The sequence below is a fragment of the Paralichthys olivaceus genome, chromosome 4, assembly GCF_024713975.1.
Source record: "Paralichthys olivaceus isolate ysfri-2021 chromosome 4, ASM2471397v2, whole genome shotgun sequence".
In the NCBI taxonomy this organism is placed as follows: domain Eukaryota; kingdom Metazoa; phylum Chordata; class Actinopteri; order Pleuronectiformes; family Paralichthyidae; genus Paralichthys; species Paralichthys olivaceus.
This window is the reverse complement of record NC_091096.1, coordinates 4,617,036-4,641,269: the sequence shown is the minus strand read 5'-3', so window position 1 is coordinate 4,641,269 and position 24,234 is coordinate 4,617,036. Positions and strand designations below refer to the sequence as shown.

The window sequence follows — 24,234 nt, the reverse complement described above, 5'->3', positions numbered from 1 at the left end:
CAATACTTTTGTCCATATAGTGTATTTTGGAATAGCTTCCATAACAACCCTGAAAGACCTGCGCTCTGAATCACATCCACACACACGATATGCAGATTCTGACTTTAAATAATGAAACTCATGATCAGTAACTTGTCAAAAATCCACTTGCCTCACAGTTGGAGATAGGAGTGGGTCGTATCCAGATGAACTTCATCCACCTCTTGAGCACAGAGGCCGTGCAGCACATCATCATTCACTGTCTCAACACTGCGGTGTGGGCAGCAGGACCCTCGCTGCAGCCTTCAACCAGGGCCGTGAGCTTCAAGGCCTGGAGCGGAGAGAGGATAAGAGCAGGGGACCTCCTGGAGCCGCACATACCCATCGATGACTGCTGGGTACGCACTGTTAGCATGCTCACAAAATCGTCACAGCAATAGGCTGATCTAGTGCTTTAGTCTTGTGATGAAAAGGATGAAACACTTGATAAGGTACTCAGCTGAAGAAGGGCACCCCTACATCAAGGCAAACTCACTATATAGTGATTAGTGACACAGCCCTGGAGAACTGACCCTTTGAATGCCATCTTTCACATTAACACAGCACATGACATGATGCATCTTTCACTTTCAGATCAAAGATGGACGCTGGCATCAGACCCACTTCATCTTCCAGACCCAGGACCCGAACCTGCTCCCCATAGTGGATGTGCACAATCTACCGACAGCAGAACCCGGGGCACGCTATCACCTCGAGGTTGGACCCGTGTGCTTCTTATAGGGCCCTGTGGAGGGGGTCAGGAATACTCCTTAAAGGAGTGACTGCATGGGGGACACGAGTCCCTCAGACCTCCGTCTTCTCTCTACAACAAATGCTTGGACTGCAGAAACAGGAGTCGGCACCGGAGAGAGGCAGCCCATTAGAAATGCAGAGTTAAGACTTGAGGCACTGATCAGCCTATGGAAAACAATAATAAGCTTCTTTTTCAGAGACTGGAAAGATCTGAATGCCCCTTTTGGAAGTAATATCTGTACAGAAATAAGGAAACGTTACATCTGCAATTGCAATAATTCCTATTTTAATATTAAGATATTATTTATACATGTATATGTACTGTATATTGTAATATAAAGTGCAATAGTTATTGTTCCGCAGCCTTTCGGCATATACACCATCCATCCACTCATTCAGGTAAACAGGCACATGCTGCCACCAGGTAAGTCTTTATGAGCCTTCGCTAACTGTCCAGTGCTGAGACACCCCACGTGTAAACAGACGTTTCAAACTGCTGTGTGGTGCTTTCCGTGTTTAAGTTTCCGCCAAAGGTTTCCACAGTGTGAACCGAGAACCGGTGTGTCCAGATGCTACCTCGTACCGCACCTCGCATCTCACAGCAAGTGGGACGACGCAGAGGTGAAACCTGGTGCTGCAACGGTTGACACGCCAACAATAAACCCCCGTCAGCTCTCAGCAAAGCAAAGTCTGTGCTTTACGAATAAAAGGGAAGATTGTAAAACACACAAAACGAATTACAAATTCATTAAATTATATTTTCATGGTATTCTTACATTTTCAGTACTCTTTTTTTTTTTTTTTTACGAGTCTGACACTATGAATAAAGTTTCTTTCTCATTGTTAAAATGTAGATGTTTAACTATGCAGCTTGTATTTGCTACAGTGGAGTCTATTTAAATATTATTTAAATTCTGATTCGTGTTCCAGTTCAAAACCAGATATCAAGGCCGTGTTTTAAGCACATTCTCACTCATGTGGAGCTTAAAAGATTCTTCAGTCTGTTTGAGGTTTTACGTTTGATTATGTTACAGTCCTGGACAATCAGCTGTATTTTGGGACATTAACTTAACTTAATTAACTGTTGGTTAATTTGCGCAGCAGTCCCACCGATCTGTATCACACTCAGAGGATTTGTCACAATACACAACAATAAACCACCACATTACATGAGCTCACAGGTCTGTACAGACATTTTATGCTGTGTGAATGAAGTCTAATGAAAAAGGTAATTTAATAAATGTCTAAAACCTTTTGTTGATAAGCAGCTTTCAGTTATTTTTCCTCATCATTGAACATTTCATAGCAGAAGCAAAGCGAGATAACAAAATGCATTTAAACTGCCTACTCGGAAAAGTACATTTTAGTCTCCGTCTGTTCGTTTCACACCTGAAACTGTCAACGTCCTGACAGCTCCTGCCATTGTAAACACAAAGAAAAATGGTGTCCTTGAAGTAATGCCTTGTTGTTTGTTTCCCTCTCCGCAACATTTCTCCTCAGTTTAATTTTTGTGGCACTGCAGCAAATTCTGTCAACCACAGTGTTGTTGGATACAAAGACGCAGAGACTTGGAGAGTTTGAAAGTACTATATTAGCAGACTGCTCTATGTTAACATACACAGCCTTATCTTGGGCACATGGCGTGGCGGCCACCGTCTACGGGTAGGTTGACTCCGGTAATGAAGCTGGAAGCGTCGGACGCCAGGAAGGCGATGCTGTGGGCCACTTCCTCCACCTCGCCAGGTCGACCGAGGGCGTGGGTCTGTTTACACTTGGCGAGAAACTGGCGGCGAAACAGACAGAACGAGGACGAGGGAAGACATATTTAGTTTCCATCTTCTGTTCTTTTATCTTCTAGGCAGAAGACGATAAAGAACACAACACACTAGTGTCACGTCATGATGCGTTACCTGAGCGTACTGCTCCTCATCCAGTCCTGCTCTCTTGTGGACATCTGTGATAATCACACCTGGGCTGAGGAGATCAAAACAGAAAGATATGATATAAAAACAGAAATGCTCGATTTCAACAGAGAAAACTGATTTTGAAAAATAAGGAAAATGTCGATTATGCAAAATGTTCCCGTACCACACAGAGTTCACTCGGACCTGCTTCGATGAAAGCTCTGAAACAAAAAGCAGTCATGTGATTTCCTGTGAACCTTTTCGACATGAACCTTTACAGTGTTGAACACAAACAGCTCAGACGGCTCACCGAGCGCTATACAGCGTGTGAACTGGTCGATGGCGGACTTGGACATGCAGTAGGCCAGCACACCAGGGAACTGCAGGGAGACAAACAAATATCACAGGTCTCAAAGATGCTTGACGATAGATAAAGAGCAAATGGAGGTCGATGTCGGAAACCTCTGTCCAGCTGCTGAACACTCACTGATCTCTGTCCATTGACGCTGGACACATTGACGATGGAGCCTTTGGTCTTAATCAGGTGCGGGACACACAGTTGAGTCAGATGGTAGATGGATCTGGAAAATGAGTCAACGCATAGAGGGAATGTTTAAAATGGGAAAAAGTATCACTCTGTATTAAGTTAATAACCATCAGTGTAGACGCAAAACATTCTTTTATCCTTTTAAGAAATATTTTCGGGCCTATTGTTTTTATTTCTGATAGAGACAGGGAAGCACAGCGGTGAGAGAGTAGAGGGATGATGAGGTGTGAATCCAAACCAATCAGCTGTCACACTTTCAGTCATGCACTGGATCCACACATTTAATATTCTGGATCACAGATAATTCACACGCTCTCAAAGAGCATGAAAAGTGCAGCACATAGCAACACTGTGTGTATGTGTCTCGTAGTGTTTTGAGTGATGGTTAAAAAAAAGTGATAAATGAATTGCCTTACAATTCATATCTTTCTCTCTGACAATTAATATCAACGTTCACCTTATGACACAATAACAGTCAAACCTAAAAGTATTGCAGCATTCACAGGACCACCATCCCTGCCACTGCACTCTCAAGTTGTCAGGTCTCTTACCTGACGTTGATGTTCATGACTCTGTCGTACTGGGCCAGGTCCGACGTCTCGATGCTGCCCATGGCCAGAATACCGGCGCTGTTGACCAGGACATCCAGGCGGCCGAAGTGAGCGATGGTCTTCTCCACTGTCGTCTTCACCGTCTCCTCGTCCGTCAGATCTCCAGGAACAAGCAAAGGCTGCACGGTAAAGAAGCGCAAAATCATTCATGACTCTGTGAGCCTTATTTCCTCTTGGGGCTCATTCCAGAGCTTCGGGGCCTAAAGGTTCTGTCCCTGGACTCTGGAACACTGAGGAGCCAGGCAAAGGTTCATATGGGATCAGAAAGTCTAAAATACACTCAGGGGCCAGGCCAGGGAGAGGCCTGACAGGCAAATCAATAATATCTCAAAAATCAATCCTTAAAACAAACAGGGAGCCACTGCGACGTGGCTGAAACATGTGTAATATGATTAGAAGTCGAGCAGCCGAGTTTTTAACAATTTAACATTTTTAAAACAAGGAATAAAAAACAGCTCAGGTGCAATGAGGCTGTGATGTGCTCATGATTTCTGGATCTTGTAAGAACCTTTGCTGGAAGGTTGAAGGTGGAGCAGGAGCCCAGCGAACAAGAATGATGAGTAACAGTAGTGTCGATATTATCCTCACTCATGAACATTCACTGTACATTCATGCTGCACAGGATGATTTAACAACTTAGGTTTCACCCTCATCCCATAGCAAAGTGTCATGTTTTCATCTTTTTGTTTGTTTGTTGGCAAAGTTAGCCTCAACCGATTTTCAGTCAATTTTCTGGAGGAATGGAGTCTGACCCCGGGAAGAATCCATACCTCCGTGACTCTTATTTACTTTATTTTAATTTAATTTTGTTTTAACAGGAGGAATCCATAATATTTTGGGGCAGATCCAGGATTCCCCTGCACAACTTCAGAATAAATCTCTGCAGATGGAATGCATACACACTGACATTTGCTGCACCATAGTTTCTTTTTACAGGTTAGTCTAATGCACAGCTTTGTTCAGCTTCAGCTATCTATCTTTGAATATATGTATTTATATTTATATTTGGCTTCAATACTCAGTTACTTGTGTCTTTCAATCACCTTATACTTGAAACATCTGTACTCCAAATATATAATATATATATACACAGTGACAGCTCTGTAGTTCTGGTGCAGTGAACTTGACTCATTATTATTCTTGTGCTCTTGTGTTTGACTGTTCTGTTTAAAACTGGATGTCTACATTTCCCTCGGGATCAATCAACCAATCAATCAATCCAGTGTGTATATAGTCTGTGTGTGACAGTGTGTGTGAGTGTGAGAGTGTGTGTGAGACAGTGTGTGTGTGTGTGAGTGACAGTGTGTGTGTGTGTGTGTGTACCTGAGCAGCGCCACAGTCGACGCACTGCTGAGACACTTTCTTGAGGTTTTCCTCGTCGCGTCCGTTCAGAGCGAGCAAAGCTCCGAGTTTAGCGAAGAGGAGACTCGTTCCTGCCCCGATCCCAGAGCTGGCCCCGGTTATCAGAGTCACTTTCCCCCTCAGAGAAGACACCTACACACACACACACACACAGACAGACACACACACACACACACAGACACACACACACAGACAGCTGCTTAACGAGGAAACATTAGATTATATTAATGACACAACGGTCATTGAACAGGAAACTTACTTTAAATGCATCGTCTGACGCCATTTCTCTGAGGACTGTGTGTTGTCTATGTGAACCTGACAGGCATGCTTCGTCCACTGATGATGACGTCACAGGACGAGCGTAGTTCATAGTTACTACATCATGAATGATTCCTCAGACTGTAAACAAACTACACCACACCTTTATTATCATTATTATCATTATCAGATCATCAAAACCCGTCTAATACACAAGGCTCACTATATAACTCCATTTATATCTATACGACATAAATAAAATGAGTGACAGAAAAGTAAAAATTAAACTGGGAAATATTTTAATTAAATTGATAAATAAAAGGGATTCGTTTTTAAATTATGTGCATATACAGTTTTTAAACTTAATGGAAAAGTTAAAACCATTTTAGTTGTCTTTCTTTTTTATGCTAATAAAAAATGCTACTGAATTATGAATTGGACCACGAGTAAACAAGTACAAAAGATTTATTTAGTTAAAAAACAAGGTTGTACATTTACAGTCAGTTTAAAGAAACAAAAATTATTTTTATGGTGTAAATGTTCGAGAAGACAAAGAAGGAAATGAACAGGTTAAGTATAATTTCCATTACAAATGCTGTGAGATGCTGAAATTGTTTTGAAGAAAAATAGGCATTTCTTATAACTTTCAATAATAGATGAGGCTAAAACCGGTCGAAATCAAACAGTGAAAATGTTTATTTATTTAGACAATAAGATGTTTTCCACCTAAAAACCCATTTAAATTCTAGATCTGTGACAAGTAAACCTTGATCTATAAACCTCACTTTGAAACATCTCACAGCCTCAGTCTTTCACTTATTGATGTCGATTCAATCTGTAGCATAAACACAAATGATTAATTTTAACTTTGGCCAGGTACCACACACTAACACAATTTGATGTGCAGGTGGGTTATACAGCAAAAGGGTTTGCGTGAATGGTCACATCCTTTATCCGACTTTCAGTCAGCGGTCGAAACGTCTTTTCATTGACGGGCAGTTTCTCCAGTTCATCCAGCGTCTCCAGGCCATCAATAATCCTGTGTGTTGAAGAGAGTGAGAGGTCAGCTGACCTAAACTGAACAGAGGTCATGCAGAGACGTGTACAAAAAGGCCTGAGGATGCCCCTTCAGTTTATGATGCATTATATAAATTAAATTTGATCAATAACTGACAAGATTGATTGACTGCTCTCATTTACATTAGCAGCACTAATTTCATCTCACAGAATCATTCATTGATTGGTTGGTAAACAGGTTACATACTTTCCAAACACAGTGTACTTCATGTCCAGATGTGGCTGTTTGGCGTATGTGAAGAAAAACTGGGATCCATTCGTGTTGGGGCCATTATTCGCCATCGAGACGACCCCTCTCACATTATGCTGAAATGAAACAAATTTGAAGAACGCAAGAGTTACAACACTGAACTTTGACCCCTTGAATGAAAATCAAATATTTATAAAAACTAGCCAACTCACTTTTAAGTGCTCACTGTACTCATCTTCAAATTTGCGACCCCATATACTTGTTCCTCCTTTACCCGTTCCTACAACATTGAGTTGGAAGACAGGATAACCAAGTGAGAAAGGTGAATGCTGAAATTTCAGGTACTGATCACACACGAGAGCTGTGACAAACCTGTGGGATCTCCCGTCTGAACCATGAAGCCTTTGATATTTCTGTGGAAGACGCAACCGTTGTAGAAGCCGCTGGCGCACAGAGCCAGAAAATTCTGTAAAACAAAAAGGGACATGAAATATGAAGACTTCATCAAGTCGAGAATACAAGAACCAGATGAATATAGAATTTTAAAGGCTGATGCTTATATCAATTCTTGTACCCATTAAGTGGCCGATAGAGACGTTAGATAGACGGATGGATACTTTATTGATGTCGAGGGAAATTTAAAAGAAGAATACATTTTCCATGAACCAGGTGACGTCTTTAGAAAACCCACACGACGCAGAAATTTACCCTAGGCTTGATATTTTACAGTGTAATCATAAACTTTATTATAACCACATCTGCACATATTGTTCTGCACATGGGTGAATAGAAAACACACCCAAATGGTAAACTATCATAACAGCTCCCCTCAACCACAGCGAGAAACTTCATTCAAACCTGCCTCCGAGGGAAACAGTGGAGGTTCATGTGTGTGTATGTGTGTGTGTGTGTGTGTGTGTGTGTGTGTGTGTGTCACTCACCTCACATGCTCTCGGTGTTCGCTCACAGAACAACTCGATCTTAACTTCTCCCAGGTCCGTGTGGAGAGTGACAGCCTGTGAGACACAAGAGAACACAAAGCTCGTAGTGATGCTAGCTGTGTAGCCTGTTAGCCCATATAGCAAAACTAAGCTACTTCCATGTTAAATAAGCGTGTTTAGCGAAATGTATCTTAGCTGCATCAACTGCGATGAAGTAAAAAAAAAAAAAAAAAGAGTTTATAATTTGTTTGCTATTTATTCCGATATTTAAATGGAGATGAATTCAGCTGGAAAATGCTGCAACATTTAATTTACCATTTCAGACGCAGGGCCAACGAAGGTGTGTCGGAGAAACGTGTCCGACTACGCGCAGGGACCCGGCGTAGAATGGTTCCACATGCCACATCATTGGGGGTGGGTGAAGAAACTGTACTGTTATTATAAAACTGTCAGATAGAGAGAAAGAGAGAGAGAGAGAGAGAGAGAGAGAGAGAGATGAATAGATAGATAGATAGATAGATAGATGAATAGATAGATAGATGCTTAAATGTAACACTGCATCCTTGAGTGCATAGAGATTTATAGTTTTTAGTAGTGTATCTGACTTTTTATATGTTATATTATATTACTTATATTAAACTTTTTAATTATTTTTTGTTTGAATTTAATTATCGCACTAAATAAAAACTCAAAGTGGATAAGCAGTGTACATAAAGAGTAACTTTATGATGTTGTTAAGACGTGAACACGTACACCTCAAATAAACATCTGGGCCCTTAAACCCACCATTTCCCTCTCATGCTCCTCGAAGCGTTGTAGATTGGATATCATCAGATTTTCTTTGGGTTCATTTGATTATTATAAGCACACATCTGGCATAATGATGGTCCTTAAAAGTGGATTTGACACAGATGCCCACTTAAAAACCTTTGAGTAGAAAAGAGGGATGTAAGTGCAAGGCCCTTATCATGTCACACAAATAACAGAACTCTGTGTTTATGACATGTTCATCAAATAGTAAGAGCTACTGCTACTTCTAAGAAACCTCTGAATAAATATTAAGACCATATCATTAACCAGTGTCCTACATGGCATTGGAGGAAATGATAATACCAGAGTAAACTGACTTTTCCAAATCACCAGAGCAGAAGCAGAACAGACAAATACAAATGTGGTCAACCAAGTTTATTTTACTTTACCCCAGGGGAGGGTGTACAAGAGGATGAGACATATGTCCTGACTCGCTGTCATAAGGGCCAACACTGAAAATGATTTCCTTTAACAATGAAAACATTTTGGCAAATAATAATAATCATAATGATAAAATCACTGCACAAACTCATGTATGTACATCAGCTATGATTGGAATGGAGATGGGGAATGTTGAAAATGACCTTGTACCCAAAATTATATATTTTTTTAAAGAACAAAGGACATGGATAACATGGGGTCGCTAAGTCCCATCATGCAAACGCACATACTGTACACACACAAAGCTCTCACACACACGTCCATCTGTGCTAATAACAATCACAATTCAAACAAATCGGACACAACAGCTCATTCAATACCCGGTCATTGATGGAAAACAAAAAACAACACAGAATCCAAGGTTAAACCAAGTGGTCTCTTTAAAAACACAAACACAAACACATTTTGTTTTAAACCAGCAGTTGATATTAAATACACCAAACTAGAAAATAATGTATAGAACTGCATATAAAATGTTACCACAACTGTTTAAATAAATAAGAAAAACCCGGTGTAATAAAAAAAATAGGCAATCAACTCATAAGAGAAGTGAGTACAGCTGGTTTCCTGAGAAATTTTGTTTTACTATTATAATACTAATAGCTGTCAAAATGAAAAACAAAGATAAAGAAGACGGAAAATCTAGAAAAAATATAAACATGACTATGAGACAAAAATCTATTTACTAAAACCACTTTACTAGCAACCTACACTATGATTTTTTTAATATACTGACCATTTACTTGCAGTTCTCACTACAAGACCTGACATCTGACACTTGTGATGTCAGCCTTAAATTGATTGTCTTAGTCTGTGGCGTATTGCTGAGGTGATCTGGAAATCATTTTAAATGCTCCAGTTTGGGATTTAAAGGTAAGGAGCAAACTAATTGCGTTTTTGTAGATACTTATATTAATCAAATACCTTTATAATCTCGTGGCTGGCAGTCATTCTCTTCAACCTTCCCATATCAGAAAACATGCAGTGTATTCAGTAAGTTGTATACCAGTGTTTGCATTGACCTATATGTGACATATGGCAGAGGTGCTATAGAACAAAAGCATTCTCCCGGCTCCTCTAATCAGCTCAACTTGAAAGTCACCATCACCTTAGTAAAATGAATGCAACAGAAATAAATGCCCATGCACATCTGAAAACTACATCACTACTGACGCTTACATAGTTTTAAATAAAGGCAATATTGCACAGTTAAGGATAGTTTAACATGTTCATGAAATACATGCACATAACCATTCCAATGTTTTTAAACCCAGTTTTTTGGATATTGCTACTGTTCGGAGTTTTCTTGCAGTTAGGTTAAAACATAGACTGAGGTTTTTTTTTTTTTTAATTCTCAGAGTAAACACAGGAACCCCTGTTGTGAGCTGAACTTTGTCAGAGCTCTGCATTGATCTTGAATTCCACATTTTGAGCATCACGCTGCATAATGTGGCAGAAAAACACAAGGGAAGAAAAGTCTAAGGGTAAAAGTTTGAAACTTTGTCTCATGAAACGATCGCACTTTGAAACCAGAGAAATAAACACGGTGACAATGACACGAGCTGACCTGGAGAGTACGGACGCCCATTAATGATGGGACGCAAAAAATATATAGAAACATTATAACATCTTGAACAATTCAGTGAAATCAAATAAAAACTGTGATAGGTTGAGAAAACATTGAGAACCTCAATTACTCTTACAGACACACGTGGATGTTTTTCTTAGCACACCTCCGTCTCGTCTGTTTTCAGGAGAACATGCAGCTGATGCTCTCGTAGGGTCGTGACGGCACAAGGACGTCTCGTACAACTGATGCCAAAATGTACATCACGTTGTAGCCAACCCTTACATACGTGTGAATAATCGAAGTAAAACACTACAGTAAGGTGAGAAGTTAGCTTTAACTCTCTTAAATCTAATTTGACAAGTTAAAATAGTAAGATATGACTTTGTAAATATGGCTTTAAGAATCTTTTTTTCTTCTTTTCTAGCATTTTGTCTTTTTTTTATTTCCCTCACAGGAATATTGTTTAACTTCAAGAACTGACATTTTAACTCCAGTGTGATGCTACGATCACTTTTTCATATAAGAGCAGATTTTTTTTTTTTTTTTTTTTTTTTACACCCCGTGCAAAGCGGTGCCAATCATGACACATTTCTTAATCAGTTCCAGACCAATGCAGTCTAGTGCCCATGCTGTTAAAATAGAAAATGCCATTGCTTGTGTCTGAGCCCCCGAAGGTTTCTTGGTTTTAAAATGAGGCCTTGTTTTACGCCTTGCTATCTTAAGGTGGTGGTTAGCAGTGAGGTGGTGCCGTGCTAATCTGTTATTTTAAAGGAGCATTATCAAAACTGCAATATTCGCCTAAAAACACGGGTGAACAACAATAACAATACAAAAACACAAGGAGTAAATCAAAGTTAAGGGAAAGGACCTGAAATCTGTGGCTGTTTCAAAAATAAAGCCTAATTGTTCTTGCCACTGAAATTAATGACAAGTGGATTGTGGCTTGTTTATTGATAAGTTTTATACTTTTTCAAGTCAAATCAAAAGTTTAAAATGTCACTTTTTAATTTCATTGATGGTTGTTGGATCCTATTGCAATGTTCTTTCTGTCCCATAAAAAATGCAATTATTGTTTTCAATGATGGCTTTAAGCTCAAGCACGGGTGCTCAATGTAATAATGCATTTCAGTGAGATTAAAAAGATAATTTCCTTATTGAGATACAAACATCACATTACAATGTTACAAGAACATTACATGAACACATGGCCAGGTGCTCAGACAGGTTTCGAAGACATGTCATTGTCTTACGACTCAAATATCAGTGTATACACGAAGACCATCATATCCACGACGGCGTAGTTAATAAACTAATACAGGGTTTGAGTATCAGTTAAGCAAAGCTCGTCAGCATTTCCCCAAAGTTTGTACATTTTGTTTTGTGCAACTCATTGCAAACAAGGAACCAGCTCACATTCCCACTCATTAGTATTCTGCTCCCTGGTAAGATGCTCGACTAATTTCACTGTGTGCAGCTTGATGCTTTGTAATGCTCCTCATACACTGCGACACAGAGCAGTACTTGTCTTTCCTCAATCAGTAAGGATCAAACTCTTCAGTCTTAAACACCAAATGTATTGTTATCAACACTCAGGCCAGCCTAAGACGACAACTCCTGTGTAGCACTTGCACTGTGTCCTCACTGACCCTCGTCTTCCCACCTCATCCAACAACTCAGAGACAGCATGTTTCAACATTTTTCAAGCAGACCTCAGGTATCTGGACGTCATCAACATCCATCTGAAGCAGACACACTTAACACCAGAGCTATGTTTCTTGTTTCAGGTCAGTTCTGGACAACTGACAGAGACTTCGGAGCCAAGATTCGGATTCAAACTTGTGGAATTGCTAACTTGAATGTGTAGTATGCTTGTGACGGATACAGGTCATTGCATACAATTATATTATTGTCATATTGTAAGTGAATATAACCTTTTTCCCCCCTAACATATTAAAGTTTCAGCCTCTTGTCTTAACCAGTTTCATGTTTTTTACCTAAGCATGCTACAATACAGTGAGGAGTTTAATGAAGATCAGAAACACTGGAGAAAATGATGTTTGCAAAACGCAATTAAGAGGGAGAGGTCTCTGAGATCACCCTGTTTGCTCCTGATTTCACTGGACACATTCTTACAGTAGTGTGATGAAACTTGATTTGACAAGAACCCTTTCTTACCTTTATTTACCAAAAACCAAACATTGGAAACTAGGGTTGGGGGATGTTAACTTAATTGGCACATGACGATGCATGCAGTGAAACATCGTGATGGACAATGCCCAAAGAAGGGGGGTCATTGTGAAAAGATGTAAGTAACAATATAACGATTAGGAGGCTATGTGTTTAACACTGGGATAGCAGAGAACGGGAGAATTCATTGGCTTCCTTCTGCAGCTTCTTACTGGCTGCAGATGCACCGTGGAGCAGCTCTGCCACGGTTCTGCTGCGTGTCGCGGTTGTCTGATGTTGACACTGGCAGCGTGTCTGCTGCGGTTCTGCAGCAGAGCTGCTGGTGTAACTACTGTTTCCTTGAATAAAAGTCTGATTGTGTACTCAACTAAATGCCAGGACACTATGTCATCAAGCTCTGCATCTTCTGGTTCATCAACAATCAAAGCCTTGTTAAAACAAATGAATGGATTCAGTCAACAGACACGCTGGAGTGCTTTTATTTTTAAAACGTGTACAGGATGTGTTGCAAACATTTGTGTTTGTGACACATTCAACAGATACTTAAAACTGTGGTGAAAGATGATTTTCACTTTCTAGTCTTCTATGAATAGCATGTGTTATGCAGAGAAAATTGGCGAGTCCTCTATTCTCTGGATGAGCAGCACGGCTTCTGCGGCTGAACTGGAGTCAGTGTGGCCGCTCTAATCTGTTAACATGTTCGCCCAAAGTGAAAAGCAAGTCCAGCCAGTGTGGCCCGGGCGTCAGGCGAATACTCCTTAAAGTAGCCTAGCCTACATGTAGTGTATCTATGGCAAAATCCCCGCAGACAAGTAATAAATATATATTTCCAGGTCGACACTGAATCTGTGCATGGCAGGCTGCAACTGTCTGTCAGAGTCGAACGGGGGAGGGGGCCACAGCCATTGCCCATCAACCCAACCCTATCGGAAACCTCGTTTTATTTCCATTGCTGTTGTAGCAAAGTTGACCCACATTTTGCAGTTTTTAAACTTCTCCACCACAATTCAGAGGGAAAAAATAATCACAATGGCACCTGCTACATTATTGCTGAAAAGCATAATTGTTGAATGTAAAGGGAAGAAAAAAAAAAATCAACTGGATAGTTAGGAACTAAGAGAACAACCAGAAGCTACCACACTTAGTATTTTGGTTTTGCCAAACTGGCACTGGTTCTTGATAACCCAACCTTAAGGGCAGTACACCGCAGCAGGTTTACTGCCGCCTTTAGCAAGCCCTCTGGGACACACTGTCCCCAGTAGTCCTCCAGTTTCGGGGCCCAGTTGATGGGTATCCGACTTCACTAACAGTGACACTGTGACCTGTTTAAGCCTGTTCTTTGTCGACTTTCCACAACTGTTCCTTAACCTCCGTGGGCAGCGTGTTGAAGAGGTCCTCCTCCACCACAAGTCCGGTTCTCTTCAGCTGTCGGCAGTCGCCCAGCTCCACGGGCAGACATTCCAGGCGGTTTCCTCTCAGTTCCAGCTGTGTCAAACCGGTCAGCTCTCCAAACCGCGATGGCAGAGAGTGCAGGCAATTGTTTCCCAAATTCAAAGTGCGAAGCTTCTTGCACTGGAACAAGTCATTTGGTAGACTCTCGATCTTTATTCCGAGGTAGGGAGGATGATGTGAAGGCAAAGAGAAGGAGAGAAAGGGTTAGGATACAATCAATCAAATACCCAACATTAAGCTCAAAATGGTTGGAAAACAGTGCTCACCCTGTTAGCCGTCACTGCCAGGTACTGAAGATTCTGGAGGGTTCCGATGTCGGTTGGGATGTAGGTCAGGTTGTTATGGCTCAGGTCCAAGAAGCGCAGCTTGCGGCAATAAAACAACTGGCTGGGGATCTTCTCAATCTTGTTTCTGTTCAGGTACAGCTTCTCCAAGTTGGTGAGTGTCCCAATCTGGATGGGAATGTAGGCAATCTGGTTGTACCAGAGCTTAAGGCAGACGAGCCGATGAAGGTGCTGGAAGCTGATGATCTCCTCGATGGTCTTCAGGTTGTTGTCCTTCAGGTCGATCTCCTGCAAGTTGTGCAAGCTGAAGATCGAATGCGGTATGCGTTCAAGATCACAGCGAATGAGCTCCAGTTCTGTCAGGTTCACCATCTTCTTCAGGCTGTTGAGCACCATCAGCTTGGTGCCTTCATTGTTGATGGAAAGCTTCTGGAGGTGCATGCCCACGTCAGTCACCACCTGAGGTAGCTTGGTGAGATTGCTCTTCAGACGAAGAACTTTGAGCCTCTTGAGCTCCCGAAGCCCGTCAATGACAATGTAACGGTTGTTTTCCGCGCTGAGATTCCCTGTCAGATGGAGCTCACTCAGATTCTTCAAACTATAGATCCATAAGGGAATCTCCTTGATGTCAGTGAACTTGATGTGCAGGGACTTCAAGTTCTCGCGCAAAAAAGCCAACGCTGGAGCTTCGATTTTTGCTGGTGTGTGATAAAGCCACATTTCCCGCAGGTTGATCAGCTGGGCGATGATCGGGGGGATGGTGACATCTGGGATAAGCTCCAGTTTAAGGACCTCCAGCTCCATCAGGTCGAACACAGTGTCTGGAATGCCGCTTAGCATGAAAAGGTGCAACTCCAACTTCTCCTGAGAGTTCTTAGTGATCCTCTGCCTGAGCTTGTCCAATGTCCACTCATTGTTAAGGTTCAGCTGCCTCAGCTTGTTTTCACTCACTTCTGAGAGGAACACGGCAAAACGTTTAGAGTACAGAGGGTCGTACTGATCGATCATGTGCAACATGAATGCAAAGTCATTCTTTACATCGGGTATGTCACTGTAGCTGCTCTCTTCCCGTATTGACTCAAAGGAGTATTTCTTCAGAGAGCGCCGGAGCATCCAGCAAAGTGTGTACATGCAGATCAAACCATACACCACCACTAAGCTAATGTAAAAACAGGCTAAGATTTTAAAAAGTGTAGCCAACGGATGAGCACAGCGGTACACGCTGTAACCCGTCAGACTCTCTATATTTACCGAACAGTCAACGCTGAATTTAATATCATGCACATAATACCCTGTGTAACAGATTATCAAAATGAACTTGATGACTTTGATGATAGTCTGACGGATGTACAGTCTGTACACAATGTCTCCCTCTTCAACGTGTATACGGAACTTTTTCACTTTTTCAAACAGGGCTTTTGCTTGTTCACCCTCTTTTTTCTCCAGAACCCCCGTCTCCGTCCGATCTACGATGCCCTGCTCAAAGCGTGTCTTTGTCCTTTGGAGCATAGGAACACTTGCTTCAACATCCTCACTGATGACGGACTCCTTGTGGTCCATCGAGCCGTTCATTTTCATCGGTTTTGGGTCACTCTCTTCAACCACTGTCTCTGACAGTGCCCTAGTTGTCCATGGGGAGTCAAAGCATTTCAGCAGGATGGACACAAAGTGCTCGAGTTTGGAACTAGTTCGTGGAAACTTAAACCAAAAGTTGCTGCATGCTAGGAAAATAAGGGTGTGGAGTAATACTAGGTAGGGAAAATACTTGGCAAACCAGTGCAATCTGTTCTCATAGCACACAGCGTCCACATAGTTGTACTGGTGACGGTCCAGATCGTACTGGATCCCTTTGGGCTCGAGGAACAGTGATGTGGAGAGGGTGGCGTTGAAGTTCTTTTTGCAGGTCTCATTGACCACCCATTTGCAGGGCAGGCAGATCATCTTGTCCTGGGTGACCTGCAATGTCCCTCCAAACACGGAAATCATCAGCATAACAATGGAGATATAGTCAGTGAAAACATCCCACCATGGTTTCAGGATGCGGTACGCTGGCTGAGTGTCCACAAAGTACCGCAACTCAGTGATGGGGATCATGGTTTATCTGTGTGGGGGGGAAAGAGATTTTAGGACATAATAAATTCAATTCCATCAATACCTAAACCACAACACAATACCAAACTGACAGATCAATATTACATACCAACTAACAAGGTCACACATCAGAGAAATCCAGACAGTTAATTTGAAGGGTGCTTGGACTAATGAAAAAGAGATTCTCAATTGTTGTGACCAAGAATTGCCTGAGTGACTTCATTGGGGTTGGCTACTGTGTTATTGATTTAGCTGTTGTTTAACACACACAATTAATCGGCCTTCAAAATGGAGTCAAACTGGACAAAACATTTCAAATGTGGCCAAATGGCAAACCAGACATCAATAAAATATAAAGTCAAAGTTTCTGCAATTCAATTTAAACAAGACAAGATTTTGGTTAGGAGTTAATGGGTTATCCATATGAAGATAAACAAATAATTCATATACAGACACCTGTCTAATAAGTGTATGAAGACTGTAAACATAAATGAACAAAACAGTCATGTTCTATTGGTTTAATATTAAATAATAAGGTCAGATTTTCAATAAAAGGGCACTGTAATTTCCAGGGACACATAAGTCAGTAACTTAGTGCTTCACATGGTATGAGTGCATTTTAGTGCATAAATATGTATCATTATGATATTAATATGTTGAAAAATCAAAAATGACATTTTTGGATAAAGATACAGAAACCTATATCAGTCATGTGTATGTGAACATTGTAAAACAAATCAAACTCAAAGATTTTGTCCTGTTTACACATTAGGGGGATTTAGAACTGGCTCTTGTTGATTGTCAAATCATCAATTCCAGGAATGTCAGTTTTCTGCCACTGCTTCCCAACTGAGGGGCATGTCTGTCACTGAGGGAAAACATCTAAGTGAAGTAACATTATAGACAGGCAAGCAGAGTTGGCAGATCTATTCTTTGACCAAGAAAACCTAAATAAAGAATCAGACTAATAAGAGATAATAATATCAACAGTAAAGTCACTTGTATAGCACTTGTCTAAACAAGTGCTTCACAGAATACATGGCAATAAAAAACAAATGAATAGAAACAAAAAGGGAATTTTCAAGCATAACTCAATTGTTTAAGTTTAATTTTTTGTAATATGGTGGCTAAATTAAATTTCCTATAGTATGATAGGACAAAGTCAAAGTCAAATCTACACCTTGTTCTCAGGTAGCAAGTTATTACTCCAACCTGTTGGTATGAAAATATAATATTAAAAAAATCTATATATATAAAAAGCATGCATGAACAACATAGGTTTGTGCAAGGATAGATAGAAATGCTCTTTAAGCCACTGGAAAATTGGTTCTACTTACAAATCCACACTGTAAAACGCAGTAACTCCATAAATAACGAGTCAAAGAGAGATCCACAACTACTCCCTGGCTGCTGCTGTGCAGTAGAGCCAAATAAAACCCTCCAGATCAACCTCTAGCCTCGCGCGAATGTGACACACCCAGCATGTAAGCTTTGAGAAGTCACTCTTCCACAGATGATGTTCCGTTTTGGCTGGTTTAACCCAAACAACACGACCGCCAGAGGAGCCACCTTGCTCCCCTGCTCTCTATTCTTAGCCATTTCCGTTAATAATACACAGAGTATTGTCTGTGGGGGCCTTGAGAAGCACCTCCCTCGACCTTCAGGAGGAGATCCTGTTTACCTTATGGAAGCTGCTGTCTCCAACCACTGTCTCTCTGGAATACTCTGCCGTCACCTATTGCACCCTGACTGACGCCCCCCCTCCAAAAACACACACACACACACACACACAGTATCAGGAGCGGGCGTTCGTCACGGCTTGTACTTTCTTAGGAAACTGTAAAAGCTGGAAGTGAAGACGCCTGGTGTGATCTTCGGCCAAATAAGCAGATATAAACTGGCTCAAGTTCAAAGGGACTTTTTCAGGGATTCCACTGAAGCGGCCTTGGACCGGGAGGATGATGAAGCACCGACAAACACGACTACGAGAAGTGCTCACCAGTGTGGAAGGTGTTATCTGTGCTCCTGTGCCTGAGGGTGTCTCTGGTGGACCAGCCACTCTCTGTGTATCCAAAGCTCTTGGTTAAACATCGCCACACTCATCGCCATGAGGCTCAATAGAAGATCTGGAAAATAAAGAAAACCAGTGAGAAATCAAAATGTGGCCAAACACAAACAGGAGATACTGAACAGAAGAGAAAGTCACCTGCGTGTGTGTGTGTGTGTGTGTGTTTATTGTCTCCTGCTGCGAACACTGTTTGTGTTCTACGTCATATTAAAGAACATACACACATGTGTTGTTTAACATTTACATGAATAACAATAACAACGAAAGTACCCATCAGCCACCGCTTGTAGCCCGAACATGAGATGTCTTTGTCAAGTAGCTAGCTAGCTCGCGTTTAATACGAAAGTTAAAAGTTGGATGTTTTTTAGTACACTGTTAAAAAACGACATGACGCCACAGCTTGATTGAAATAAATCGTTGTCTGTCAAGAGTCCGAGTTTCGGCACGAGCCCAAAAATAATTAGAATGTTTTTGCTGTAAAAGCACGTTAGCGAACCTAAGCTAGGCTGCCGTTAGCTTGCAAGCTAACCTAGCTTACATGCTAACCACCCCGGCTGATTCCTTCATCGTGAAGTTCACGTCTCGGTTTGAAAGGTGACTGTTTGCTGCTAACACGCTGTAAAAACCCACCGGGGAGTTGAACTTACACGGTTTGTTGAGCTACGACCAAAATCCAGCGCAGCTGTTAAACACCGGTGGCTGATGAGAAGTATGTGTTTACTGATGCTAGCAGCTCGGCTAGCTAGCTGTAAGCGTGTGTTACCTGCACCGCCCGGCCGAGGGGAGGCAGCAGGGGCGGCGCTTGAAACACGCGAAGAAGAGCGACCTTCCTCCTCTGCCCGTCACATGGGGACAAGAGGATGTTGATGTTTTGACAGGAGCACCCTGTGTGGTTGTGTGTTCGAACCCCCCAGACATGTTGAACTCACTGCGGGTTGTGTGCTCAGCCCGAGCTCTGGTGAGGACGAGCCGGGTTTCTGCTGCGGGTCCGGGACACAGTTTGTCCACATGGCTCTGCAGCACGGACACCAGAGCCCCGGTGAAGGACAGAGGACTGAGTTACCACACGAATCCACCTCATTCACAGAGGAACTTCTGCACGCGTCAGGTCGAGCTGAACTGCTGGAAGTGTCAGCAGCCTCGAGGCAAAGCTCCTTCGTTCTTCTGCATGTCATGTGAAGCGGTGCAGCCCCCAGAAGAAGGGATGTCTTACTTCGAGATCATGGCTTGGTAAGTGTCTTGTCTCCAACTTTTTTTTATTGCACCTACATGAGCATGTAATGAGACCTCGTGTTGCCTCTTTGCAGCGACCACACTTTCACTGTGGATGCACAAAAGCTGCAGAGAAGATACCTGCAGCTCCAGAGGGCCCTGCATCCAGACAACTTCTGCCAGAAGTCTGTGGTAGGCCGGGGGCTGAGAAGGGGACACTGATGGAGCTTTCCCCATCTATTTATACCTTGCTTTTATTTGTATCTAACTATTGCACTGTCTGCTCTACATCTTTCATTGTACTGTAGACCCCCTGCGTTGACTTGCATATGACAAAATGTGTGGCGCAGGAAGCTTACATGCAAACAAGGCCGAGACACAGCAAGAAAGATTAAGGAATCAAGTTGAAAATGAAATTAGGATTTAATCTAACGTGGAGTTTTATTTGTCAACACAGGGTCGACAGTACAATGAAAGTGTTGGACAAGAAGACACAGCTCAGCTCAGCAGGGCAATAGTTAAATTGGAATAAAAGCAAGGTTACTCACTATAAAAAAAGTCAAATACAAAACTAAAACTCTCCACATTCAAAGGTGCAGTGTGACATTCGTTGCAAATGAAGAAACAACTCTATCTGTTTATCATGAGTTTAGGAATCTGATGGCCTGATGGTAGAAACTAGAATGACATTACAAACAACAGGAGTTTTACATTTTGCAATTATCAATTAAATTATTACTTAATTACCCGTTTCAAAGGAAAGTTCAGTCATTTGACATAAATGATATGATTAGTAAATAACCTTTGTTTGTTTAAAACTTTTTGAAACACAAGCCGAAACTTCTATTTTTCTTGATTTTCTTGGTTTGTCCTCTTGTGTTTGGATGGAGCTCTCTTCACTTTTGATTTGTCTATTTTCATAAGCAGACCTCTCTTGCACCAGAATGTTGTTATGGATAAAATAGATTTGAGGAGCTGCTCGGTAAATCACACTCGGCCTGAAGCACACTGAGAATATATTTTGCATAAAAACCTCAACTAGATCATCTTTAAAAAAAAAATCAATCCTCAACAAGAAATAAGATTTGTTCCGATGCATCAGAGCACTTTAAAGTCTAATGTTTTCATAGGTTATTTTACAGAGTCGTAAATAATAATGGATAAAGATTTCCCATCATTGTATAGAGGGAGGAGCAGCAGTCTGTTGCTCCCCTTGTAATTTACTCTGCACACTCAGGTGGAAAAGCACAATGCAGAATGCTATCAGGTTTCGATATGAAAGCTAAACTCACGTTCAGCCGAGCCTGAACACTTTCCTCACACACAACCTGTCCAACAATGTACAGACTCTGTTTTATTTATCAGCACCTCTGGCCATTTTTTCTTAATTAGACATCTTCCAGCCTCAGGGGCCTCCATCACATATAGAAAACTCATTACTTATACAAGGCTACAAGGCAGCCACCTTCTGTACTGGTTGTTATTACAGAAACAGCTCCACACGATGGGCCCATGGGCCAGAGCTTGAGCCTATTGATTTTCACAAGAGCTGACAGAGCTGATAGCTGCGAAATGTACTCAGATCTGCCAACCATTTCCGAGATATTATACTTCCCCTCCTTGTTTCTTACACATCTGTTGTGTCAAACCTGCGCCTGCATCCCTTGAAGGGTCCCAAACTGCTCGACTATAAAGGTACAGCTGTGTGTCACACATCTAACTGACAAGATCACAGAGGATTTGGTGTTTTAGAAAATTGACAGGTTAGATTCTGGAGAAGACATGTCTCAGATTTAATTCCCTTTTTTTACAGATTGATGTGAAAACTCCAGAGAATGTCCCAAGCAACTGACCCACACATTTGCATTTTCACACACAGCACCGTGCTTGAGTCCAGTACATGTCTGGAAGCAACAATAACACAGGTTTTCTTTCCTCCAATAAATGAATATGGACAGAAGCAAATCTAACAGAACCCTCTTTTTGCAGACGGAGCAGGAGTTTTCAGAAAGCCAATCGTCTCTCGTGAACAAAGCTTACACGACTCTGCTTAAGCCTTTGAGTCGTGGCCTTTATATGGTGAGTCTGAAATCTCTGCCTCTACTCCTAATGAATAGTTTATTTCCATAACTACGAGCTGTGTGTCTGATCCCTTGTTCAGAGAGAAACATCTTCACCATCTGATTTTCAAGATTATTGACATGCATTTAGAGGAGCCTGATGAACTCCCACCCCCTATGTTTCAGCTGGAGCTGCAGGGGATGCGTATAGAGGAGGGCACGGACTCTGGGGCTGATTCTGAGTTTCTGTTGGAACTGATGGAGATCAATGAAGCTCTTGATGAGGCACGGACTCCAGAGGAAGCCAATAAGATCGGCCAAGACACGAAAGGTAAACAAAAACGAAAGTCTGTTTGAGGGATTTGAGCTCATTATGAATAATACATTTGCTCAAGTGGACGAGCACTTGGTTAATTGGTGCTGACACATCATCTATTTCAGATTTATGATAAGTTAAATGAGTATTTTTACATCTCCAGGCTCCGTCTCCAACAATTATTTAAATCAAAACAATATATTCAATAAAACCATTCCATTTTTTAAATTGCTCACTGGCCTAGTTGGGACGTGGCTTATTTTAAGGGTTTAAGGGTTCAAGATTCTCCGTTCTGGTTGATGTGGCGATACCTGTGGTTACCATGGTAACAGCAAGTCATTGCACACCGCAGACAACACTTTTTGAGCAGCTACGCAACAGCAGAAAACACAACACAGGAGCAAGTATGTGTGCGGTTTCAAATGCAGCCAAAGAAAGAAAACATGTAGGTGAGTAGGCGGGGATTGAAAACACTACTGATAAAAAAATACATAGAAATATACAGGAATTGAAAAATGTATATATTGATTGGCTAATGCAGAAGAAATGCTAAACAGAGATGTTATTGGATTTGATTTAGTGGAAGTAATTACAACTTTAACTAAGAGTTAAGTGACATAAAGGTCATACATATTTGCCTTCCTTTGATATAGAAAGCACATAAGGTGAAAAACCGATGCATACTTCACAGATCTAACATATATATGCCTGTATGTATGTATGTATGTATGTATGTATGTATATATATATATATATATATATATATATATGTATTCACTTGTGCTTGAGTGCCGGATGACGCACGCATCAAACTGTGTTGACACGATGTGTCTCTTTGATTTCGCTGTTGTCTGTTTCACTTCGAATCAAGCAGTTCATCTCAGAGGCGAGCGTGCTTTTGAATTTCCAGGAATAAAGAACAGCATGATGTGTCCCATGTCTTGTTAACATATGCAGAACTGGAACTTGTCTCCTCCTCACTTGCAGGGAAACTGGCAGACTTGACAGAGCGGATAGACGCTGCCCTTCGTAAAGGTATTATGTTGCAGCGAAGCATTTTCTGTTACGCCCACACGCTCGTTTGTTTGTTTTATAATCTATGCTGAAGCTTACCTTTAAGTCGCAGAGTGAGTCATTGATTCAATCTCCTTTTGCGCTCTTTGTCTTTTTTAATCAGCGGAGCTCCAGACTGCCAGAGCTCTTCTCTCCCAAATGAAATACCACGCAAACATCGCAGAGAAAGTGAAGGAGAAACTTCGGGAATTCATGTAATTTCTACCCTATATTAAACATTGTTTTATATTTTTAGTCACTTTTGTACAGAATGCACAGATCGTTGTGTGTATATATATATATATACCTGAGATTATGTAAAGTGATTATTCAAGTTAAATTAAAACACCTGTATTGAATTATACACGACTGGATTAATGGTGGTTTGTACTTAATGCAGTATTTTTATTTTTTTATTTTAAACTGTGTAGATATGAGGATGTAATTAGATGCAGACAGTATCTCCCCTGAATTTCACTCATTTCAAATACCTAATCACATCCACATGTACCTAATGGATCATTAAAGATGACAGAGATGTATTATTGGCAGTGATTAGAAAACAGCTCGGAGTGTTTATATGATTATCCTGCCTATCAGTTCAGGAGCCTGTCACACTCACTCACACACACACACACACAGACGCAGGACCCTCCTCCTGTTCCTCAGGGTGCCTTTAGGGGGAGACATAACACCTTGACAGTCATCATGCGGAGGAGCAGCACACGATGTACAGACAGGAGATGTGACCAGAACCCAGTGCTTTCATCGAGGCGAAACACTTATTGAATTATGAATGGTGGTTTTTCACATGTTGCATTAATGCCACGATAATCAGGACGACCCCGCTGAATGGCGATCTTTTGATGATCTGTGTAATTCCTCACTCATGAATTGATGCACACTGACCCCGTGCACCTACGCCTGCAGCACACTCGCTGTGCACCAGAATCTTAATTCATCCACCTTCTCCCTCTCAGTTCTGAAGGTTGTTCTTTCATCACTGTGGGGAAGATTTGTCATAATCTT

At 41.4% G+C, this 24,234-nt stretch overlaps 5 protein-coding genes across 6 annotated transcripts in view; 2 read left to right on the top strand and 3 right to left on the bottom strand.

The window, feature by feature from the left end:
- Positions 1-1,944, top strand: part of col27a1b (collagen, type XXVII, alpha 1b) — a 60,049-nt gene extending 58,105 nt beyond the window's left edge. The window contains exons 60-61 of the mRNA XM_020099064.2: positions 159-377; positions 613-1,944. Of these exons, the coding sequence (XP_019954623.2) occupies positions 159-377; positions 613-759 (366 nt within the window). The 3' untranslated portion in view covers positions 760-1,944. The remainder of the gene's footprint in view (positions 1-158; positions 378-612) is intronic.
- A 400-nt stretch (positions 1,945-2,344) lies between these two features.
- LOC109637003 (3-oxoacyl-[acyl-carrier-protein] reductase FabG) lies at positions 2,345-5,577 on the bottom strand. The gene is made up of 8 exons (XM_069523371.1): positions 5,455-5,577; positions 5,157-5,327; positions 3,774-3,952; positions 3,163-3,256; positions 2,986-3,055; positions 2,860-2,896; positions 2,682-2,745; positions 2,345-2,554 (listed from the first exon to the last, which is right to left on the bottom strand). The coding sequence occupies exons 1-8, from the start codon at positions 5,563-5,565 to the stop codon at positions 2,396-2,398; spliced, it is 885 nt and encodes a 294-aa protein (XP_069379472.1). The 5' UTR covers positions 5,566-5,577; the 3' UTR covers positions 2,345-2,395.
- A 323-nt stretch (positions 5,578-5,900) lies between these two features.
- ppil3 (peptidylprolyl isomerase (cyclophilin)-like 3) lies at positions 5,901-9,286 on the bottom strand. Its single transcript, XM_020099091.2, has 6 exons — positions 7,977-9,286; positions 7,662-7,736; positions 7,093-7,186; positions 6,933-7,000; positions 6,718-6,836; positions 5,901-6,492 (listed from the first exon to the last, which is right to left on the bottom strand). The coding sequence occupies exons 1-6, from the start codon at positions 7,977-7,979 to the stop codon at positions 6,366-6,368; spliced, it is 486 nt and encodes a 161-aa protein (XP_019954650.1). The 5' UTR covers positions 7,980-9,286; the 3' UTR covers positions 5,901-6,365.
- A 3,846-nt stretch (positions 9,287-13,132) lies between these two features.
- On the bottom strand, positions 13,133-18,622 carry lrrc8ab (leucine rich repeat containing 8 VRAC subunit Ab). Its single transcript, XM_069523370.1, has 3 exons — positions 18,496-18,622; positions 14,388-16,506; positions 13,133-14,271 (listed from the first exon to the last, which is right to left on the bottom strand). Exons 2-3 carry the CDS (start codon positions 16,497-16,499, stop codon positions 13,996-13,998), a joined length of 2,388 nt encoding a protein of 795 aa, XP_069379471.1. The 5' UTR covers positions 16,500-16,506; positions 18,496-18,622; the 3' UTR covers positions 13,133-13,995.
- A 743-nt stretch (positions 18,623-19,365) lies between these two features.
- hscb (HscB mitochondrial iron-sulfur cluster cochaperone) lies at positions 19,366-23,569 on the top strand. 2 transcript variants are annotated; one of them, XM_020099089.2, is made up of 6 exons: positions 19,366-19,794; positions 19,872-19,968; positions 21,766-21,855; positions 22,023-22,167; positions 23,140-23,187; positions 23,330-23,569. In XM_020099089.2, the coding sequence occupies exons 1-6, from the start codon at positions 19,481-19,483 to the stop codon at positions 23,422-23,424; spliced, it is 789 nt and encodes a 262-aa protein (XP_019954648.1). In that variant the 5' UTR covers positions 19,366-19,480; the 3' UTR covers positions 23,425-23,569. The 2 variants fall into 2 exon arrangements, with proteins under 2 accessions (XP_019954648.1, XP_019954647.1); XM_020099088.2 differs by having other exon boundaries at positions 21,969-22,167.
- The last annotated feature ends 665 nt before the right edge of the window (positions 23,570-24,234 follow it).

Coding starts and splice junctions, on each gene's coding strand:
- LOC109637003 (XM_069523371.1), bottom strand. CDS start 5,565: ATGAACTACGCTCGTCCTGTGACGTCATCATCAGTGGACGAAGCATGC. Junction 5,328..5,454: donor CGTCAGACGATGCATTTAAA/GTAAGTTTCCTG, acceptor GTGTGTGTGTAG/GTGTCTTCTCTGAGGGGGAA. Junction 3,953..5,156: donor TCGACTGTGGCGCTGCTCAG/GTACACACACAC, acceptor TTTACCGTGCAG/CCTTTGCTTGTTCCTGGAGA.
- ppil3 (XM_020099091.2), bottom strand. Junction 7,001..7,092: donor TCAGACGGGAGATCCCACAG/GTTTGTCACAGC, acceptor TCAATGTTGTAG/GAACGGGTAAAGGAGGAACA. Junction 6,837..6,932: donor AGTACAGTGAGCACTTAAAA/GTGAGTTGGCTA, acceptor GTTTCATTTCAG/CATAATGTGAGAGGGGTCGT.
- hscb (XM_020099088.2), top strand. CDS start 19,481: ATGTTGAACTCACTGCGGGTTGTGTGCTCAGCCCGAGCTCTGGTGAGG. Junction 19,795..19,871: donor TACTTCGAGATCATGGCTTG/GTAAGTGTCTTG, acceptor GCCTCTTTGCAG/CGACCACACTTTCACTGTGG. Junction 22,168..23,139: donor GATCGGCCAAGACACGAAAG/GTAAACAAAAAC, acceptor CCTCACTTGCAG/GGAAACTGGCAGACTTGACA.
- lrrc8ab (XM_069523370.1), bottom strand. CDS start 16,499: ATGATCCCCATCACTGAGTTGCGGTACTTTGTGGACACTCAGCCAGCG. Junction 14,272..14,387: donor TGGCAGTGACGGCTAACAGG/GTGAGCACTGTT, acceptor CTCGGAATAAAG/ATCGAGAGTCTACCAAATGA.